The sequence below is a fragment of the Dysidea avara genome, chromosome 1 (genome assembly GCF_963678975.1).
Source record: "Dysidea avara chromosome 1, odDysAvar1.4, whole genome shotgun sequence".
Lineage (NCBI taxonomy): Eukaryota > Metazoa > Porifera > Demospongiae > Dictyoceratida > Dysideidae > Dysidea > Dysidea avara.
The window spans coordinates 30,807,589-30,828,855 of record NC_089272.1 but is presented as its reverse complement, the minus strand read 5'-3'; the positions used below and the strand labels follow the sequence as shown (position 1 = coordinate 30,828,855).

General features: G+C 35.9%; 1 protein-coding gene across 1 annotated transcript in view; it reads left to right on the top strand.

The window, feature by feature from the left end:
• The first annotated feature begins 461 nt into the window (after positions 1 to 461).
• The window catches only part of LOC136244339 (uncharacterized), a 46,594-nt gene continuing 25,788 nt past the window's right edge, over positions 462 to 21,267 (top strand). The window contains exons 1-8 of the mRNA XM_066035940.1: positions 462 to 632; positions 6,683 to 6,732; positions 8,679 to 8,957; positions 11,269 to 11,531; positions 12,981 to 13,102; positions 13,154 to 13,251; positions 17,394 to 17,491; positions 20,604 to 20,717. Coding sequence (XP_065892012.1) covers positions 625 to 632; positions 6,683 to 6,732; positions 8,679 to 8,957; positions 11,269 to 11,531; positions 12,981 to 13,102; positions 13,154 to 13,251; positions 17,394 to 17,491; positions 20,604 to 20,717 — 1,032 coding nt within the window. The 5' untranslated portion in view covers positions 462 to 624. The remainder of the gene's footprint in view (positions 633 to 6,682; positions 6,733 to 8,678; positions 8,958 to 11,268; positions 11,532 to 12,980; positions 13,103 to 13,153; positions 13,252 to 17,393; positions 17,492 to 20,603; positions 20,718 to 21,267) is intronic.

Sequence of the window (21,267 nt, the reverse complement as noted above, 5' to 3'; positions counted from 1 at the left end):
TTTGTAACGTGATTTAATGTTGTGACTGGTGAACTAGTGAATGCTACCGCAACAAAGGAAACAATGGCGCCAGACTTCACTGAAGTATCAAGCTTTAAACAACCGGTAATGATACACTGTTACAGGAGTGTTACTGTAGCATAGAAGGCCTGAGTGACTGCGTGGTTCGTGACGCTGCAGAAAAACTTCATTAGAAAATCTTTGGACATAATTTAAGCTTATAGCTACAGAATCTTATTCTCGTCCACAGTCGCCCACGCGCTGGACCTTCACGTGGTAGTGGCTGGGGACGAGAAAGCTTTCAAATGTTACACTATGTTGTGGTAGTGGTACGAAGCCATATAACAGTAACAAGATAAGACTGATGGAAGCCATTCAAGTGTTATGAACCAGTGCGGTTACCAGTGTTATGAACCAGTGACTGATGGAAGCCATTCAAGTGTTATGAACCAGTGTTTATTAGTCTGAGGGTGGTTTGTATATTTATAAGTACTGAACGAGTTTGCATGTGACAGTTTCTCTCTGTGAAATAACAGCTAACTATAGAGCCTACCTGTCAGATACAGTAGCTACTTGGACAGCATCTCGACGCCTGACCAGCGCATCTCACAGCAACTATCGGCTATGATCAAGTAAGTGGATGCATAGTCTACTGGCCGGCAATGCGTTGTTTTGTGCAGATATAGCTATATAGCGAGGTACCGTAGCTATACTTGTATAGATTCGCGTGGCCAGACCGTTTTTTTCTCTTTGTTATTGGGTAGGGAGAATGACAAAGACACTGCGGTCTGGCCACGCGAGACTAGCTATACTTACGGTACGCCGTCAAATTGGCTGGGGCATAGTCGGTCTCAATGCAAGTGCATATTGTGTCGCTTGTAAACAGTAGCTGTGCCCTGTGTCCTACATATCGTTTGAAAATCTTGGATGCCATTCCACAGATTAGATCCGACAGGCTTCAAAATCGGACGCGATTACTCAAGCTGCAACAATTTTTTTCGAACAATTTATATGTCTTTAGGTAGTTCAAGGTTGTGGGACTTTGCATACCAAGTATCAGCTTTCTCGGCTTCTTTGTCTGGTGGCAGTAGCCCTGCAAATTTATTTCCGATTAATACGTATAATCGGGGAAAAAAGTCGATTCACTAACATCACTGTTAACAAAACACACATCACTGTTAACAAAACACACTTACATCACTGTTAACAAAACACACTTACATCACTGTTAACAAAACACACTTACATCACTGTTAACAAAACACACTTACATCACTGTTAACAAAACACACTTACATCACTGTTAACAAAACACACTTACATCAGTGTTAACAAAACACACTTACATCACTGTTAACAAAACACACTTAATCACTGTTAACAAAACACAGTTACATCACTGTTAACAAAACACAGTTACATCCAATCAGCAGTTTATATCTTAACTTTGTAGAGCAACTCATCTACTTTCTAAATATCATACCCCTGTTTATTTAATCAAATCCTTTTAATCACGAATTACAAATCAAATAAAATGAGACGTCACTGGAGTAACATGAATTTCAGTGTACAGAAGTATACAGTGTTTGTAAAAGTCTACGGTACACATTTCCCGTAAATGTATCTCAAACAACGTATACTTAATCAAGTTTCCATATACTTAAATTTATTGTGCGATTATTACTCCAGTGACATTTCATTTTATTTGATTTGTAATTCATGATCAAAGGATTTGATTAAATAAACTGGAGATATTTAGAAAGTAGATGAGTTGCTCTACAAAGTGAAGATATAAAACAGCTGATTGGATGTAAGTGTGTTTTGTTGACAGTGGGTGTCCGTGAATCGACTTATTTTCCAATCACACGTATTTATTGGAAATGGCTTTGCAGGGCTGCTGCCACCAGACAAAGAAGCCAATAAAGCTGATACTTGGTGTGCAAAGTCCAACAGCCTGAACTATCTGAAAACATATATGAAGTTGTTCAAAAATTCCTGTTGTAGCTCGAGTAATTGCATCCAATTTTGGAGCCGTTCCGATATTAGGTGAATTTCTCTATATGATTACAAGACCAGTTTATTTTATTGTTGATTTCCAAGCCAAGGGATCACCAACCCCAACTCCTTAAATTGTTTGGAGTCAGGTCTCAATATTTAAGAAACAGGATACGAGACCACAATAGCCTCAACAGGAACACAAAAGCATCTAGCAGTCAAATATTCCAAATAGCTGTGAGTCACATGTACAGCTACGTACCCATCATCGTCAAAGCCATACTTTGTCGTGATTTTAGCTGCATGGGTACTGCAACAAGTCTTTAGCTTAATGTTGTAACTCTTAGCTATACTTTCCCACATCATGAACGGACTGAAATGAAAATATCCAATTTGTAGATGGCTTTAGATTTCCAAGTACTTATTGGATTTCTCAGACAGTGCAGCTATGTGTTAATAAAAAAGGGAATCTTATAATTAAGATATTCGAAGTGGCTATAAAGCCAGCACCGGTTCTCAAGCTAGGAACAACTATTTGACCAGCATTTTGCTGTATAAACATTAGCCTATGGTTAAGAAACACGCTTGTAGGAATAGGAACAGTGCTCCAAGGATTAGGTACAGCATCAGGAACAGCGTCCCTAGGATTAGGAACAGTGCTCCAAGGATTAGGTACAGCACCCCTAGGATTAAGAACAGCACTCCTAGGTGTAGTGTTTGGGATAGAGTTGGGCTCAGCCTTGGTTTGTTCTTCGCCTTTGTTACTTTCAATACATAGAGGTTACTTCAGTTTTACATTTATAAGGTTGAAATGGGTGTATCCATTCACTGGACTGGACTACTGGACTGGATTACTGGACTGGATTACTGGACTGGATTACTGGACTGGATTACTGGACTGGACTACTGGACTCACATAAAATTTGATCAATTGATTACCTTTTTCAACCACTAAAAATGATTAACCACATGATCATTATTGTATTTTGTATACCACACACTCAGGGTTCTCGGTGTCTTGCATTTTAGAGGCACATACAGCTAAATGTAGTCTAGTTTTAGTAAATTCATAATCAATAGGTTAAAATATTGCACACTGCATGCAGTTTTTCACGCCTTACTGCCTGTTAAATAGTGTGTGCATTGGGAAGTGTTTCTCTGGCCAACTGAACACTGCACACTCGTTGCTATTTACAAGCATTATAAACCAAGGAGCTGGCTGTGGTGTATTTATGTGTGATATAATATTTGATGATGTAATAGGCCAGTATGCGCATGACAATTTTGGTTGTGGTAACCACTGTTGTTGTAAGTTGTTCTATGATTTGCGTGCTGGTTGTACTTTGTTTGTGTTTAATGACTCATGAATTAAATGAACCGAACCCAACACTGGCCAATCTAAAGTAAATACGCAAACTGCTGAAAGGTTATTCAATGCTTCATTAATTCAATGTAATTGTGGGTGTAAAACTGACCGAAGTTTACATCAATGCATGCTATTATACAAAAGAAGGCTAGAGAAGACAGACAGACAGATGCATTTAGCAGTGTTAACAATACACAGTGCTTGTATCATTGCTTTATAGCGGTAGGCAATTATGTTTTGATAACAAGCATACTGAGGCTTTAGTGTATCGTTTGTGAATAATATGTAAGTTTTATATGTCTTGTGTGCAAGTTTGTGTCTTGTGGTGAATGGTGTGATTTCTAAAATACTTCTGTGGTAAAGTCTAGCTATAAAAGGCAAGAAAACAAAAAAAAAAAGTTTGAGTTCAGTAGTCCAGTCCAGTAGTCCAGTCCAGTCCAGTAAACGGATACACCCGGTAGATACTAAGGATGGTGACAACACTGCAGTGTAGTGGTCACCATGATGGCCTGAAGAGTGAGAGGACTTGAGTTCAAATCCCTGACATGCCATGGTTTTTTCTTCATTCAGTACTTTTTTCAGTGCCATGTTTTTTGTTTGCACGTTCTCACAAAAAATGGAGCTTGGCAGTGTTGGTTAAGTATAGCTAAGCCCAATAGTGCCCTCTGTTTGGCCTGAAACACTTCCAATACTGTAGTTGCTACAAAAATTTTTATTTGAAAAAATTGTTCACGTGAAACTTTCTACAGTAACTGATTGTCTGACTGACTGATTCCTTCAGACAAGCATAACTGAATAACAGCTAAGGCTACTTGCTTAATCTTTTCACTGTTTGATGTCACTTCAGCCTGACTGCATGGTGCCTTTTGGCATACCACAATACATGCAATGCATGTTTTGTGGGCTTACCTGCATGCAGTGTTTTCATTTATGTCCACTTTATCTTTGCTGGCAGCGCAAGGTGTCAATTCGTAGGAATACTATGTGATGGCTTCCCTACGTAACTGGAATTGTCCAAGTTTTATGTTATGACTGGATTGATTACAGAGGTCCTCTCATATTGTTCTTCAGTTGTAATGCTGTGTAGCGGGCTGAACATAGCTGACAACAAAGTACAATAGCCACTTTACTATTTCAATAATTGATAATTGGGGTTCATGTTCAGGCAGAAACAATTAGCCTGGTACCATTCTTTCTTCTATGTGCTGGTATGTGTGCATTCACCAGTCATAATAAAAGTAAAAAAACAAGTACAAGGAAAAATTAGAAATTTCAGGTTCGATTAGGGATCATAGCCATATAACATTGTGAAACAAGGGAGGTCACCTACACCTGAAGATATACTGGTGGATATCTGATCCCTGCTTCAGTCATGGGTATAGACGGAAGTAGACTTCAGGTGTAGTTGACCTTCCTTGTTTCACTACTATTTTATTTCTTTGATTCCTTACTTTTCCCTGTTCTTGTATATATAATATCTTTGTAGTCAGGAGCCAAGTGTCACAAGGCACAAAGGAGCATCAAACATCTGTGAGGCTGCATGCTAACAGCTGCCAAGAATTATTCTGTAGTAGACTTCTCTTATTAAGCAAATCTGTACCTGTGGCATGTGAGATGAGTGCCAAAGGAGTCCTGTCTGAGGAAGAAAGAAGTGTTTAGTGATTGGCACACACTTACATGAATGTGTGCATCAATACTTTTAGCCCATTTCCTATCTTGTTTACTTATGCTGAATCAATCACTGGATCTATTGCTATATGTATTGATGCAAGAGCAGGTACATTGCAGGAACTTCTTTATAGCACTTATTGAAGTATAAACAACTGAAGAGAAGGCATTATGCAATAATATAGAGACCAAATTTTACAAAATCAATCAAAATCCCACATCAGGAAAAATCAAACTAACACCACCAGTGTGCATAGCTACAACTAGTCTTGACCCTCAGCATTACTCAAACTACTCAGGTTGGTTTTAAAAACCATTTTATGGTGATTCAGTGTCTGCCCTTGGTAAGGACCTGATTTTGATGGGATATGATTTAAAGTATTTACTCACTAGTGCAATGTTAAACAATAATGTCAAGCAGCCATACATTAAGCCTTATACCATTATCGTGTTTACTAATGTATGGCCTGTGATGTATTTTCTTGGTAACAGAATCACATAACACACTGTTCCTCTTACAGATCTTGTAAGACCTCTACTACAAATTACCTCATTGTTTTTATAATGTATGGTGTTTAATAATGGATGTTTTGTGATATATTCTTGGTAATGGAACATATGCTGCTCCTGTTCCTCTTACAGATGTACCATACAAATTACTTCATTTAACAACAAACGCACAATTCATAGAATACATCTTACCTGGCTTCCTGTGTACAGTATGTATGATGAAGTTATGACAATGTTGTGCACAGACCTTCACAGTTTTGATGATATAATATACATGTGTGTACTGGTCACATTGTTAACCATTACCTGGAATGGACTACTTATAAACATTCTATCCCACCGAAGCCATACATCAAAGTAAGCAACTGGTTAAACCCCAGTGTGTAGTAGTTAAACCCCAGTACATACATATATGGAAATTACACATTAAGTTAAAGAAGTGAAATCAAAGCAAATTGAAGCCATGCACACTATAAAATCTACAAGTTCAGCAAAATTTTGAAGCCTTACACACTATAAAACTACATGTTCAGCAAAAATTGATTCAAGCAATACTATTACAAAAACTACACATCAGCAAACAATTGAGCCATACACAACTGACATGCTTATTAACACATTGTTTATGAACTTGACTACTTCAAAATGTGGACCAGAAGCTAGTTAAAACCCCACCTGCACTCATAGGATATCTAGTTATCAACACCTCGGCTTCGTCTCAGTTTAACTATAACTTATCCTTACATATGTATGTGATTACTTTAACCATTCCAGACTGAAGAATATCAAACAGCAAACAACTTGTATGCAGAATGCTAACTTACAAGTACTTTGTCCTACAGTGTATATAACATGAAACTCAGGTGCTATATATTTGTGGTTGGTTGATTGCAGGATTGTGTATATATATAGTACTACGGCTATTGCCACACTAAAGATTTAACTATTCAGATTCACCCTAATTGTGCTATGTAGTTGTTTGAATAATATTTATAGTATTTTGTTAATTAGATACCTCCAAGCAGTAACGTTATATTACAAAAATAACCAGAATTCACAATGTACAGTACAGCTGTATTTGTATTATAAGTATATGTAGCCATTGAATAGTGCTATGATAAAATATTTTTTGTCTACTTGCAGGGTGATTTTTATCAGCTGTGTTTGCTTGATTTTCTTTGGGATTACATCAGGTACTTATGTACTAAGTGTGTATTGACTGTACATGCAATTAAGGTACCGGTAGTGTGTCTAGGAATATTGAATTTTGGTAGGAACCTACAGTGTAATTACATAAAGCAGCTATACATAATCATTCACTAAAAATGGTATTTTCTATGGACAGGTGTATAATTGTTGACTTTAGCCATCCTCATGTGTACCATATTAACTAATTGTGGTGGACAGACTGACTTTTTAGACTTCCAGTGTTGTTAAAACAAGTAAAACAATAAATTATTTCTTTTTTTTCTGTTTTGTGTTTTTTCTACAGTGTCTAACTGTGTGCTAGTGATGCACCAATACCGATACTAGTATCGGTATCGGCCCTATTTTGGCGGTATTGGACTTGTATTGGTAAAGCTGTAAATGCCCGATTCCTACCGATACTATAAATGATGTCATTTAATTACTTATCAAGATGGCGGCGTAAAATTGAGTTGAGCAAAAACTGATATAAATCATGAATTCCTTAAAGAAGCCAGCCACTAGCATTATTAGTACAGTGGAACTGAAGTAAGCCATGAAATAAGATTCATTGAAGCCATAAACTATTATCTTCATGTAATTGATAGCCACAAACCAGCAAACTGCAGTTGATGAGATTAGCAATGAGTTTAGTAAGCTAAATCACTAACTGTTTCTTGTGAGAAATGTCTGTGGGGCAAAGTATCGGTATCGGCCATTTCCAGCCTCAAATGTATCGGTATCAGATCAGTAGTGAAAAAGTGGTATCGGTGCATCACTACTGTGTGCTTGTACACAAACTATTTTGCCAAAGCCTACAGTTCACAAGGAATTGTTACCACCCTTTATCTCAGTATTATTTGTTTAAGAAACCATAAACATCAAAGTGTACAGTACTTGTAAACTACATGACATTGTATGGACTGTGTTTACTTGCTCACAGTGTACTGCTATATATAATTGTTTTCATGCCAAGTTTTGTGTGGCTGTTCACATATAATATTATTATATTGTAGTAAAACCTGAAGTACTGTAATTGCATGTACAGTGTCTCAAATTTGTCATATGTTGCAAATGATTCAAGGTGGAAAAATTCATGAATTTGCAGATTGTCAGCAAATTGCAAAACGTTTACCGAGAGTATAGTAGTCTTGCAACCCACGCACTTTATCACATGAAGGTGAATGCTTGTGAAGTTAAAAAATTAAACTGAAAACCACAAAAGTTTCTCAGCAAACTATCACAGTTTACCACATCTATAAAACCTTTTCACCATGACCAACTGCTCACCAATGTATCTACTGTTATACAGGGTACCTACCATTTCAAGATACGTAAGGCATCTGATAACTCCAGTAAACTGAAATTTGCTATAGTAATTCGGGAAGGGGAGGGGAGGGTGTTAAATCATTCAATCAATCTTTGGTGGATTTTAACGCTACAGCTTTCATAAATTGAAAATGTAGCACTATAGAGATAGCTATTTACAGCACATTACAGTGGTATTATGATAGCAGACACAAATGCAAGTCAGATGTGATCATGCGATATTATACATGCAAATGAGGAAATGATACTGTGCATATTCTATATAATACTGGAACATGCCAGCCAATATAATCAGCAATGCCATAGGTATTGTAATAAAAGACTGTTTGTAACAAATTACTTGGTATACATATATGTTGCAATGCTTTGTCTAGTGCAAATCTAGTTAATCTATATATTGGACTGTAATGTCATATCAGTCCTGATTTCATTGTAACTTTACATCTGCAAAAGGCAGTGATATACGTATGGATGTAGGACCATTGTTGAAAGTAAGGTTAACATCTATATAGCCAGGACACTTGATGATAAGTGTGATTGTATAGATCATATGATCATATGTGTGTGGTAGGGTTATCCCTGCTATATAATATGCACCAATGTGAATACATACAATCACATGCAGGTTCATCATCATCATCTGTACGAGCTATAGCACGGAGCATTGTTGCATTAGAAGGTCAATCAGTTAATCTGAGGTGCATTCCAAAACCAATTACTGCAGCATTGAGATGGACATTTGGTGGAGGGAGCCTTATAAGTGGAGGATTGAAGTTTAAACTGGGTCGATTGAATCAAACTTTATTCATTAAAAATCTCACTATGGAAAACAGTGGTGAATATAATTGTCATGTTGTTGGTGTTGATGATATTACTGCCACCATTGATGTAAATGTAAAAGCAGGTACAGTAAGTACATGTAATATGTACAAGTATTAGAAATTTCAAACTATAGAGTGAGGAAAATGTAGTACTGCTGCAAAAAAAATAATGAAACAGGGAGTAGTACATCATGTCCAGATACTATAGAACAATAAGTAGTGAATATCCCTACTGTGTTACAGAGATTCTAAAATCAGAACGCACAGTAGGGATATTCACTTCTCTTATTGTTTTACAGTATCTGGACATTACATACTACTCCACCCCAGCTTGTTTCAATACTTTTTATTGCAGCGCTACTATTGTCCCTACTGTAGTTTAAAATTCATAATTTTTCCTTATACTTGTTTGTGAACATTTTTTGTGAGTTCATGACCAGTATTAAAAATTAAAAAAGATGGCTACCCGTCATGTCTGTAATACAATTCATGATCATATTCATGAGTGAGATCATGGTCTGCAGTAATCATGAATCTAACATAAAAGCACAAGGGCTGTCCACTTGCATTCCAGCTTCACTTATATACTACTGATACACACCAACAGTCTGGTGTAACTGCCAGACTAATTCACTTACATGCAACTATATACCAGACTAACTCACTTACAACAATAGTCTGCTTTCATACATACGCTTTGTGCATAGCCATACTGTGCTATAGCTGCTATAGTATATAGAAGGATAAAAGTAAGACAATAGCACACATACGTACTGTATGGATATCGATATGCCAAAAGTTTCTTCGTAAGTGAATCCGAAGTGTAAGTGTTCTGTGGAAGAAGTAGGGCCATAGCTGTGGCCACTTTTCTGCTACGCTTGACTGAATGCATCAGGCAGGCAGTAAAAAATTCTGTTGAATAATTTTATTATAATTCTGTAGCACCTTGACAAAATGTTTCAAGTCAATCTGAAGGCACTTTTGGGCTAGATTTTATCCATCTAATACTGCCATGTCATCATGAGGGGAAATCAAGGCTAGTGTTTTGGGTGATATTTAATCATGGGCCACACCCACACCTCCGTTGTACCTACAGTATTGTATGATACGTATCTGCAAATGTAACAATACAGTGGGGCTTTTCTATCAATCCACTTCCTTTGACTGTAATGCAAGTGTATGGTGTGAAAAGTATGACAATAAGGTTGTGCTGATGAAATAGTTATGATATAAAACAGGGATAATATTGCCAATAATTATCCCATTGATGGCTGAATTCTGGCGACTACTGGCTGAATTACTGAATCATGTCACATTAACCTATAAGTACTGTGTGCACAGTACTGTGTGCACAGTACCATGTATCTAATTACTCACTATGTATAAATAAGGAACTAAACTGTGTTGCTTTTGTATAATACATACTAACGACAGTGAAATTATTACACTGCAAAGTCTAAATTTTGTTAAAAACTAGCTCGAAAAAAACAGTGGACAACTAACTGTTAACAAAGATGCCTTACACTTCATAGATATAGTTTACTCTCAGTGCAATCCATATCACAGCCACAGTATTTTCTTAATGATTTATCCTGTTTCCAGTGTTGCGCATGAGTATCTGTACTTGTGTACACCATGCCACCTCAGGGATAAACAGTTGAGGGTCATCCCCACTTGTTTCCATGAATGTCTTCTTGGTAATACTGTACAATAACTTTAACTCAAACTCACCTATTGTACTAACAAACACTTTCCCATGATTATATAAAATTGTGCAACAGTTTAGAAAAGATCCATCTGTCTCAGAAATGGTACCCTTATGGCTGTGTATGTTTTAGCACTAACACATTTTGCTATAAAACACATGAACCAGTTTGTAGCTGAAGCTAGATTTCATTTCTTGTGTGATTTATAATACCAGTGCTACCGTATGGTGGCTATGGTCATTAATGGATTTTAACATAGATACCAACTGCTATGCATTTACACAAGAAGAAGGAAGAAAGATACAATATAAGCTCAGAGAACAAGCTAATAAGATATTTAATGTATCCCCTGTGATATTTGAAAAGCATACAAAATAGCATCAAAGGTATATAAAAATGTCACAATTCAAACCAGACCCAGGAAGCTTAATTAATGTTTGATCAAGTTAAATTGGTTTAATAGACAACAATCGTTAGGTACAGTAACTGATGTTAATGGTAATAGATTTTAACAATGGCATCATTGCAGCCATTTCTTGGCCACCACTTTTGATTTCACATCATTTTTTAGCCAGGCTTTTAAGGCCGCACCTTTTTTTTTACAGCTTGGCTGTTTTGTGCGGATATATATTATTTTTCATCAATATAGTGGGAAAATAAGTGTTTATCCCTTGTATTTCTACCATAGCTGATTGTTTACCAAGTATTGCTGGTGGACTGATTTGGGATGGTCAGAGTGCTAATAGAACATCCGTTCGTCGATGTTCAGACCTTCATAGCGTCTTTAACTCAGGACTGACTGTTTCCAGAAGATGTAATGAATTTGGAATATGGGAGGATGTAGATTTTTCTGGCTGTACAATGAAACCTTCAATGAATCGTGAAGTGATTGTTGACCAGACAGAGTTACCAAATAACAATCAGATGGATATTAATAGCTATGAGTCAATGGTAAATTTAACAACAAGTGTCTGCTTAGTTAGGGTCCATAATACAAAAAATCAACTTTTACACATTGATCCCCCTACCATTGTGGGATGTTCATTGTAGCTAGATTTACCATGATACCGGAGGCACGATTGTTGATTTTACAGAAATGTTGATTTTAGTACCTCACGAGATGCAAAACTCATTTTAAAAATATTGTGTTCCACACAAAGGACTGGATGAAACTTGCTACTTAGCCAGATCATAGAGTATCCAGAGTTGTTGTAGTTAAAAGTACACAGTAATATGCAAATGATTTGCTGGGTGCCCAGCACAGGATTGTTTTCGTAAAAAAAAAACAGACAAAGAATACGAATTTCGATTTCAAACTGACCGACCACCCAGGGAAAGAAAGCCCAACTCTTCTTCATAGTGTTTCAATAATTGTGGTTGGGTGCATAGTCTGTATAATATTATGCTGTTAATCTGGAAGCCATCATTTATCATTGGACCATCATTTATCATCATTCTCAACAAAATTAGGTGACTAGTTTACATCAGAAGTACTGGAAAAGACTTTGGCACCATTGAGAGAATCCTGTGGAATGACGCATGAATTTTTTGATGCTCTTCACCCAGATGGTGAGAAGTCTTACCAGATTAACAACATAGATTGACTATGCATTAAACCTTATCACATCACTAAGATAAAGAGTTGGCATTTCTTGTCTTGGCTGGTAGGGTAGCTTGAATTCGAAAATTCATATTTCGTGGTCTATTTGCTTATTACTGTGTACTTTTAACTACAATAACTCTAGATATTATCTAGCTAAGTAGCAAGTTTTATCCAGTCCATTTGTGTGGAGTGTGAAATTTAAAAAATAAATTTTGCATCTCACAAGTTACTAAAATCGATATTTCTGTGAAATAACAATTGTGCCTCCGGTTTCATAGTAATGGGATACTACAATGAACAACCCACAATGGTAGGAGGATTGGTTTGTAAAAATTGATTTTTTAGATTCCAGACCCTAGCTTGGTGTCTGAAAAGGATACTTGTAGAATGTCAACTATACATTTCAAGCTTTTTGATTCTTATATATTAACGTGTGTCTCTATTAAAGTATCCTGTATAATACCACCTGTAATTAGTTTACTTCATATTTTATTACTTAAATATTATAGTTCCACAAACATGCAGTGTATTAGGCTAATAACTAAGTGATACACAAAGTGACTACTTTTAGAAGAACACTGTAGTACAGTATGTATTGTGGTATTTAACACACATACCAAAAGCACAATACTTGTAGTACCAGTACCTACTGTGTACCCTGCCTGTGTCTCAGCATATAAAATGTACATGGTGTATGTAGTAAGCTATTTTAATACCCTTTTGAAATTTCTGATTCAAGCATGTGTAACAGAAATACTGTAATAATTGGTATTTTATTTCACTCATAATGTATGTAGGTGCTTAATGACCTTAGTGGCTTGATCATGAATTATGAAGTAGTAGACAACCGCACAATCACACTACCAAACACTCTGCTGAGGAGTACTGTGTCTGTAGCAGTCATTGTTTCTGTAACAAGGTGACTAATTCATAGAATGACTATTCTAACATATGAAATACTGTTATATAGATCAAATGTTGATGATGGCTCATCTCAGTCCAGTGGTGGCTACACTCTTCCTACTATGCCTTTTACAGGCACACACAGAATAATCCTCTCACCGGCATGTAAGTACTATAGATAATTATAAATTCAAGCTAGTATATCTAGGGTTCCAAGTAATAAAAACTAGTGAAACAGGAGATGGATGATGGTATTACAGAATAGCTCTGTGAGAAAATCCCTACATTGGAATGTTTTGTTCAATCCCAAAGTAGCGATTTTCCCACTGAGCTATGCTGTAATACCATCATTCATCTCTTGTTTCACTACTTTGTATCACTTGGATCCCTACGTCATTTTTATATTAAACAAGTATTAGGAAAAAATTATGAATTTTAGGAATCGTAGAAAACGTAGGGAAACAATGAAGGTCACCTACTAACACCTGCGGATATACTATCCTTAATTCAGTCATGGTACGTATATATATAGGTAGACTGAACTAGAGATTAAATGTCCACTAGTATACTTGCAAGTGTGAGTGACCTCTCTTGTTTCCCAACTTTTTTTTCTATGATCCCAAATCGAACTTAAAATTCTGATTTATATTTTGATTGTTTACTTTTTTGTGTCATTATTATGACTAGTGAACCCACTCATACTGCATCAAAAGAAAGAGTGGTGCCAAAGGTAATGTTTTTGACTGAATGCATGCCCCAGATATCAGTTACTGACTCGAACGTGAAATGGCTATTATGCTTCGCTTTCTGCTATGTTCAGCCTGTCACACAGTGCTACAAATAAAGAACAGGTAGGAGAAGCATATCTGCAATCAATCCAGTCACCACAAAAAATATGGACAATTCACGTGCCCCAACTATCAATTACTGACTGGAAAGTTAAAGTGGCCATTGCGCTTCGCTTTCAGCATGTACATGTTGAGTTTGATCCTCAAAAACATCTAATAACTCATGGATGCAATTACACACGATCTTGAAATCTGGCTCATTTGTAGCACTGCTTGACCCTCTAAAAATATTTCAAAATCTTTATTCGTTCGAATGCTTGACTCAATATTTACAGCCAATCAATATTTTCACATACGCTTCATATGAGGAAGCCATGAAAGTGCTGCATCCACTATGACCCTTTCCCAAAAATGTAGTAGAGCCAAACCACATGTGTCTGTTGTTCATTTACTGTCACCACTAGGCTTGAGTCTATTATGCTCCAACTTTGTCTATTATGCTTTTTGGCATTTCCCCAATTTTCTGCCTATTATGCTTATTTTTATGCTTTTCAGAATGCATTATGCTTTTATTTTGTGTATTTTTTCTAAATAAGAGAAGTTCTTCATTCGATAGAACGTGAATGAAAAATATCACTTCAACTTCAACATACAAAAATTAGCAATAGCTTGAAATTGGGATGTGCTCCAGAATTAATAGGCATTTTAAAACAAGGGATCTTGGGGCAAATCCATAGTCCCTTAGAAGCTATAGACATTTTATTGTCTAATATCTTTGTAACTTTGTATGCAAATAATTATTGATAATTTAAAAAATATTATGATAGATCTTCTGAGTAGTTTTAGCAATTGATATTCAAAGGACAGCAACTGCTCTGTATAATATTATGCAACTTGCATTTGCACCATCATGTCAAGAACATATTAGCCTCCTGGGGTAAACACTTCATTCTCTCTGTTGCATGTGATGACTGTTCTGTTAGAGTGTTTGACTGTTCTATTAGAGAATCTTGATATTTTTGAATATTTTCCTGGTTTGATATTAACCTCAGCCTCACTGAAGACCTGCAGATACTTCACTGTTTTCAATGTTCAGACATTCACTAGCTATACTGACTCATCACTAACCTTATTATCATCAGAGCTTCTCTTGTAGCTATTGTCTTCCAATCGAACTTTCAATAATCATAATCATGATATCACATTTTATTCAAAATCAGACAATGAGACACATTAGATATAGCTATAAAGTGCTTTGCCATGCCTTGGTGCTAGTTGGCACATAACTGCTAGTCTCACGTGGCCAGACCGCTTTTTCCCCCATATATTGCGTGGGGAAAAAGGGTCTGGTGCAACTCCAATAGCTGTTTACTTCTGAGCCGTCCCCATACACTGGGGACGCTAATTGAATAACATTGGCCACAAAGGAGGCGCCGATGACATCAGTAAGTAAACTTGAGATGACTTCGATCTGTTTATCCTTTAAACGAATCTTAATTTGCTCCAATGTCTCTTTTATAGCATCTTGAAAGTTCATCCTCATCGTGTAACAAGACTCACAACCAGAGCAGGAGTGTACAAATGTTTCATTGTTTTACTGATGTCATGGCGCCTCCTTTGTGGCCAATATTATTCAGTTAGTATCCCCAGAGTCTGGGGATGGCTTAAAAGTAAATAGCTATTGGAGTTGCACCAGACCCTTTTATCCCCACCCAATACACGGAAAAAAATGGTCTGGCCACGCGAGACTACGTAACTGCATGTGTCTTATAAAACTCAAACCCACAATGAAAAACACTGACTGGTTCTGTCAAGTGTAAACTTGTGAGTGAGAAGTTGAGAACTGTAGTGCATTTTACTCATTGTCGGGAATCGTTTCACCATTCAAAACAGGTTAGCCCTTGACTTTGTGACTGTTATAGCAGAAGTTATACTTATGGTGGTGGAAATTTGCCAATTATGCTCCTGATTATGCTCCATTATGCCAGCATTATGTTTTATGCTTTTCATCCCCTATTATGCCAAATATTATGTGGCATAATCGATGCAGGCCTAGTCACCACCAATTATCTGGTTGGCTGAAATGTGAATTCTCTTGAGAAAAAATAGACTTTTCATTTTTAGTTGTTTTTCAGGATCCAGCTCAACTTGTGCATACTATACGTATGTTCAGCCCATTTCACAGTGCTACAAACAAAGGACAGTGGAAGAAGTACCTCTGCACAATCCAGTCACTACAGACAATAGGGACGATTTCCATATAGGGAAGTCATCGCACTGCTGTGAATTGACACTAACAAAAAGAAATAGGACACAAAAGAGGACAAAGGTAAGTCCATGATGCGTGCATTGTACATACTGCGATATGCCAAAAGGCACATCTCGGGACAAACCGACATTGAACAGTGAAAAAATCAAGCTCGTAGCCTCAGCCGTTATCTAGTTGAAAGCATCAGAAAGTTAGTCAGTCAGTAGAAAACATTGAATAATTTTATTAATTTTGTAGCAATCTATGGGAAGCATTCTGGGGTCAAACTGAGCACTTTTTGGCTTGGTTATACTTAACCAATACTGCCAAGGTACCAGGAAGGTATTGTTAAGCTGGTTTTTGGGTGATATTTTGACCAGAAAAACCTAAACCTCCATGATTCCTAATATACAGTACAGTAGTATCATACTGTATGATATACTAGTTTGTTTAGTTTTTTTTTGTCATAGCGTACAGCTATACATTAGATTATCTCAAGTCAGACCTCATTCACCAAGGGGCATGGTCCCTATTTCATATTTTCACCGTGCTAGCATTATATATGCAGCTACTGTAGACCAAAAAGGGGTGTGGTCATTGTGTTTGAGTAAATAGATTGTTAAGAGGTGTGGTCTCTGCACTTAATTGTCATTAATCAACCAAGATCTTAATGGGTGTGGTCTCAAGCCTATCATGAAGCTGTAAGTATCTATGGGTATTCAGTACTTCTTACACTAGCATACGTGCTTTAAATAATTCTGTGGCATCTAAATATGCTGCTCAGAAAGTGTTGATACAGAATATTAATGCCTTGATATGGTTCATTGCACGAAGAAGACAACAACCATCCTGATTGAAGATAAAAGGAAAGACAAGGCACAGAGGGCACACACTTGTTGAAACCCCGAAAAGCTGGTGCGTTTGTTATTGTGGTGTAAAATGTTGGCTATGTACTGCTTGGTTTAGCCTCCAGCCCTGCGACTGGGGTCAAGCAGGCTGGCAGATGAAAATTTGAGTTTCGGTGATTTGTTTATCAAAATCTATATCCAGCTGCCCACAAGTGTTTTCTTGATTTTTATGCTGTATTTGATGGACTAATATTATTCATAAAGGTGGTATTATTTGTAACATAAGATGTCTCTAAGATGATTTTAAAAGGTGGCATTTTAGGTGGTGCACACTACTTTAGGGACATAAACAGTACTACTGTACAGCCGTACTGTTAGCTGTGTAAGTAATGTCACATTGCTAATATCTTTATTTGTTTATAGCATGGTGTTACTGTGGCAAAACTTTCTTACTAACTGGAATTCCTGTGTGCATTGGTCCTGGTGTACCACCATGTGTTATGACTAGTAATGGTTATGAGGTATGTGTAATGACCTGTGATGTATTAGATTTTAAAATGAGATAATGATACTGTATAGTGGGTTATTTTTGAAGCAGGAAAGTGTGCAGAATAGGCAAAATCTGAATTTCAAATTTGAAGACTGTATAATTTATTTCAAAGTCCAGGTGATTTCAAATGTACAGAAATTCGTGTCATAAATTATGAAGATACACACATGCTTGCTAAAAACTGACTTACTTCCCCACCCCCTGTGCATTGAAGAGGAGACTAGTTCAGACTTGAATGAAGTAAATTCTAATCAGCCACCTCTATGTTAGAATAGCAGCAGACATGGCATCAATGGCCATTCTGTATCAGGCTATTAGCACAGTGATGATATAGTCTAACCATCATTAATACTGATCTAAAACCTGAAGATTACATAAGTGAATCACAAAAATGTGGGATCACAGTTACCAGTACTTTTACTTCTGTTTTGAAGGACAAAAGGACTAGGGAATTAATTTTTTGAGAAGGGCCTCTTCAAATGTATCCAAAAATAATACCCTTCAAAAACTATCTGCTTTTGCGGTAGTGATTGCATACAGGATTTGTTCTACTTTACATTTTTATCATACATATGTATGTACTTCAATTTCATACTATAATTGTTACTACGCAGCTATAGGTCCACAATATCAAACTTTATGTGACCGGATCTGTAAAATAATTGTTAAATTCTTTATTAATCTATTTCAGGGACATATTCAGGATTTTCCAATAGGGTTTCTGGATTTGGTAGTGAGTTAGTGATGCAGGCAACTCCTAGCTCTTGCACTGTATTTGTGTAGCCAATTTGGTGTTCTTGCTGCAAGTTCAAATTTTGAAGGGGGATTTTCAGAACCCCAGGAAATCCCCTAAATATGCCCCTGTACTTATCCAAGTGTATGCTTTAATGAAGTATACCAATGGAGTTACAGCCCTAAAAAGTAGCAACAACAGAAAGATCAATTTGCACAAAAGTTAATTACAGGTGGTTAAAGTGGTTGTAACTTACAAACACAATGGTACACAGAGTTGAGACTTGCACCATCATGTTCGCCATGAATAAGGGAAGACATTGCTGGATAAGTTTTCCTTTTGTGTCACTTTTCATTACTATAAACAAAACGTAAAGATTGATCCTGTACTACTGCAATTCACTTTATATTTGTGCAAAAAAATTTTATCATAAAAATTTTCATGTAAAAATATTTTTGTATGATTTATGTGAATGACTGTTCTATTAGAGTAGTTTGATCTTACGTAAAAAAAAAAATTGTGTAAGAAAGTTTCATACAAGTTGTTGCATATGAAAATTTATTTTACAATGAAAAAAAGTGAATTACGGTATCTCTTTGGTGTGACATAAACATGCGCCCATATTTACATTCCCATTGCTCTACTGTAATGAAACAAGATTTTCGAACTCCTGTGGGATTAGGCAAATAAGATGATACAGTATCCAGGTTTTTACCGTTATACTCTTTCTTCACAAAGAACAAAGAATTTAAAAAAAATTATAGAATTTGTTTTAAATAATCATCAATGCTTTATACTACAAAATTATTCTTGTGTGAATATACCTGATTTTCACAGATCCTGGTACATATTGTTACAAAGCCACAATCAAGATAACTCTAGCTTGAGGTACCTGCACCATCAGGCTATACTAGATATTTTGCAGTGGTGGATCTACACTATACAATAAAATGTTTCCATGATATTTTTATACTGAAACTAATTATAATTGCCAGGAAATTTACATATTTCTACAAAAATGGTCACAATTCATTCACCATAATTCGCTTTTTTTGTTGTAAAATACTTTTCATTTACAAAATTATACGAAAATTTCTTACACAAAAAATTTGCAAAAGATTGAAAAATACTCTAATATAGCAAATATTTTTACACCAAATTTTTTATCATGAAATTTTTTTGCATGAAAAATGAATTACTCAATGGAATTTTATGTACATTCCTATTAATAGAATTACCAAAATGTAAATCAACCATCACAATTCCTTAAACACTTCCACTTACATTTCCTTCACATCAGGAATTTCACACACCCTGACATTGAATTTCTGAAAATCTCAAGGAAATATCACAATTAGGTATCCGTGAAACCCCAGGAAACACATTTGTTTGTGTAGTGCTAGATGGGAAAAACCCTGTTTTAAATATACCTCATTACCGCTCAGTAGCTATGTATGTTATTGCTACAGTGAAAATTTACTATAGCAGACAACCTTATACCACAGTATGAATGCAAATGCACATTATTTTAAACCCTCAGTAACACTTATAGTGCATCCATGCATAAACATCCTAAACATTCAATTTGATATGTTTGATCATATCTTCAGATCTACACCAGTGATTTGCATATTCTGGTTTTTAGTTTTTTCATATATATCTAGTTTTATATACTTTTGAGTTTTGCAAACATTTTGTAACTGATGAAAGCTCTCATTGGGCTTGATCTTTCATAGGACCAGATTTTTTTTAATGTTTCAAAAGTAAGTTATGACCATTTTTGTGATTTCCATAGGGTTTTGTAAAAACGTATCTAGTTTCACATACTTAATAATTATTTTATACATTTACTTATTATTTTCTGGAAGAAGATAGACCTGCCTAACATTCGTAGGCAGTGTTTTGTGAAATTTAGTTTCGTTTAGGACATCGTAAACTCAGATCATGGATTTTTCAGTGAAATTAAACAACTATTTATAAATGTGTGCTTTGAGACATTGCAAACATGTATAACCACAATAAAGCAATAAATTAATGAGCAGAGCAAGGAATGAAAGCATAATGAACATTGTAGAATGTATCTAGTGGGATATAGAATAAATGCGTGGGCGGACGAGTACAAAACTAAACAAGTGCGCATGAAACTATATTTCGCTATTGCATCAAGTACTAATATACATACCATTAGTGCTATTTATACATATTTACAGCTACATTAAATACTCCTTGATTTACAGCTACATTGAAAGATTGCTAGACTCTTAATGTGTACGTAGTACAGTATAGTTATCATAAAACTACATGCCTTTATAATTACAATATACAGTATGTATTTTATCTCTGTATACAGTGCAAATCTCCAATTTATGCTGGTAATGGCATAATGTGTGGACCAGATTCTGATGGTGATGGATATCCTGATGATAATCTTCCTTGTGCAGATTATGATGAACATTGTAAAGAGGTGAGAAATATTACAAATAGGGTTTAGTGGTAATGAAAATATCATAGCATGATGTATCATAGAAAAATCATCACCATTTTACTAAATATGACAGTATTTTCATATGCTATTATAAATCAGGAAAACTTTTGATGTTGAAAGTAGTCGTCACTAAAAATTTCTATGCAATGTTAAAATTAATGACAATTTTATGTGTAGCTATATAAGCAGAAAACACTGTCAAAGGTCATGCGTGTTCAAAAGAATCTACTGTATACCTGCTAGCTAACACACAACAGCTCTGCTGGATTGATCAGTATAAAGTGATATCTTACTATATTGTATATATTGTAGACATGAGGGTATTGTGCTCATAAAATTGAGCGATTATATGCTTTTAGGCAGTGCTGAAAAATCACCTATTATGCCTTTGAGAAATGCCCATTATTCCCAAAATTATAGTGCCTACCATTATCTTTTGCCAGTAATATCAGTCCATTGCTGTACCAGACCATTTTCAGCTTAAAATAATGTTTTATTCTTTTGGCTGATTGCTACGTGCATATAGAGT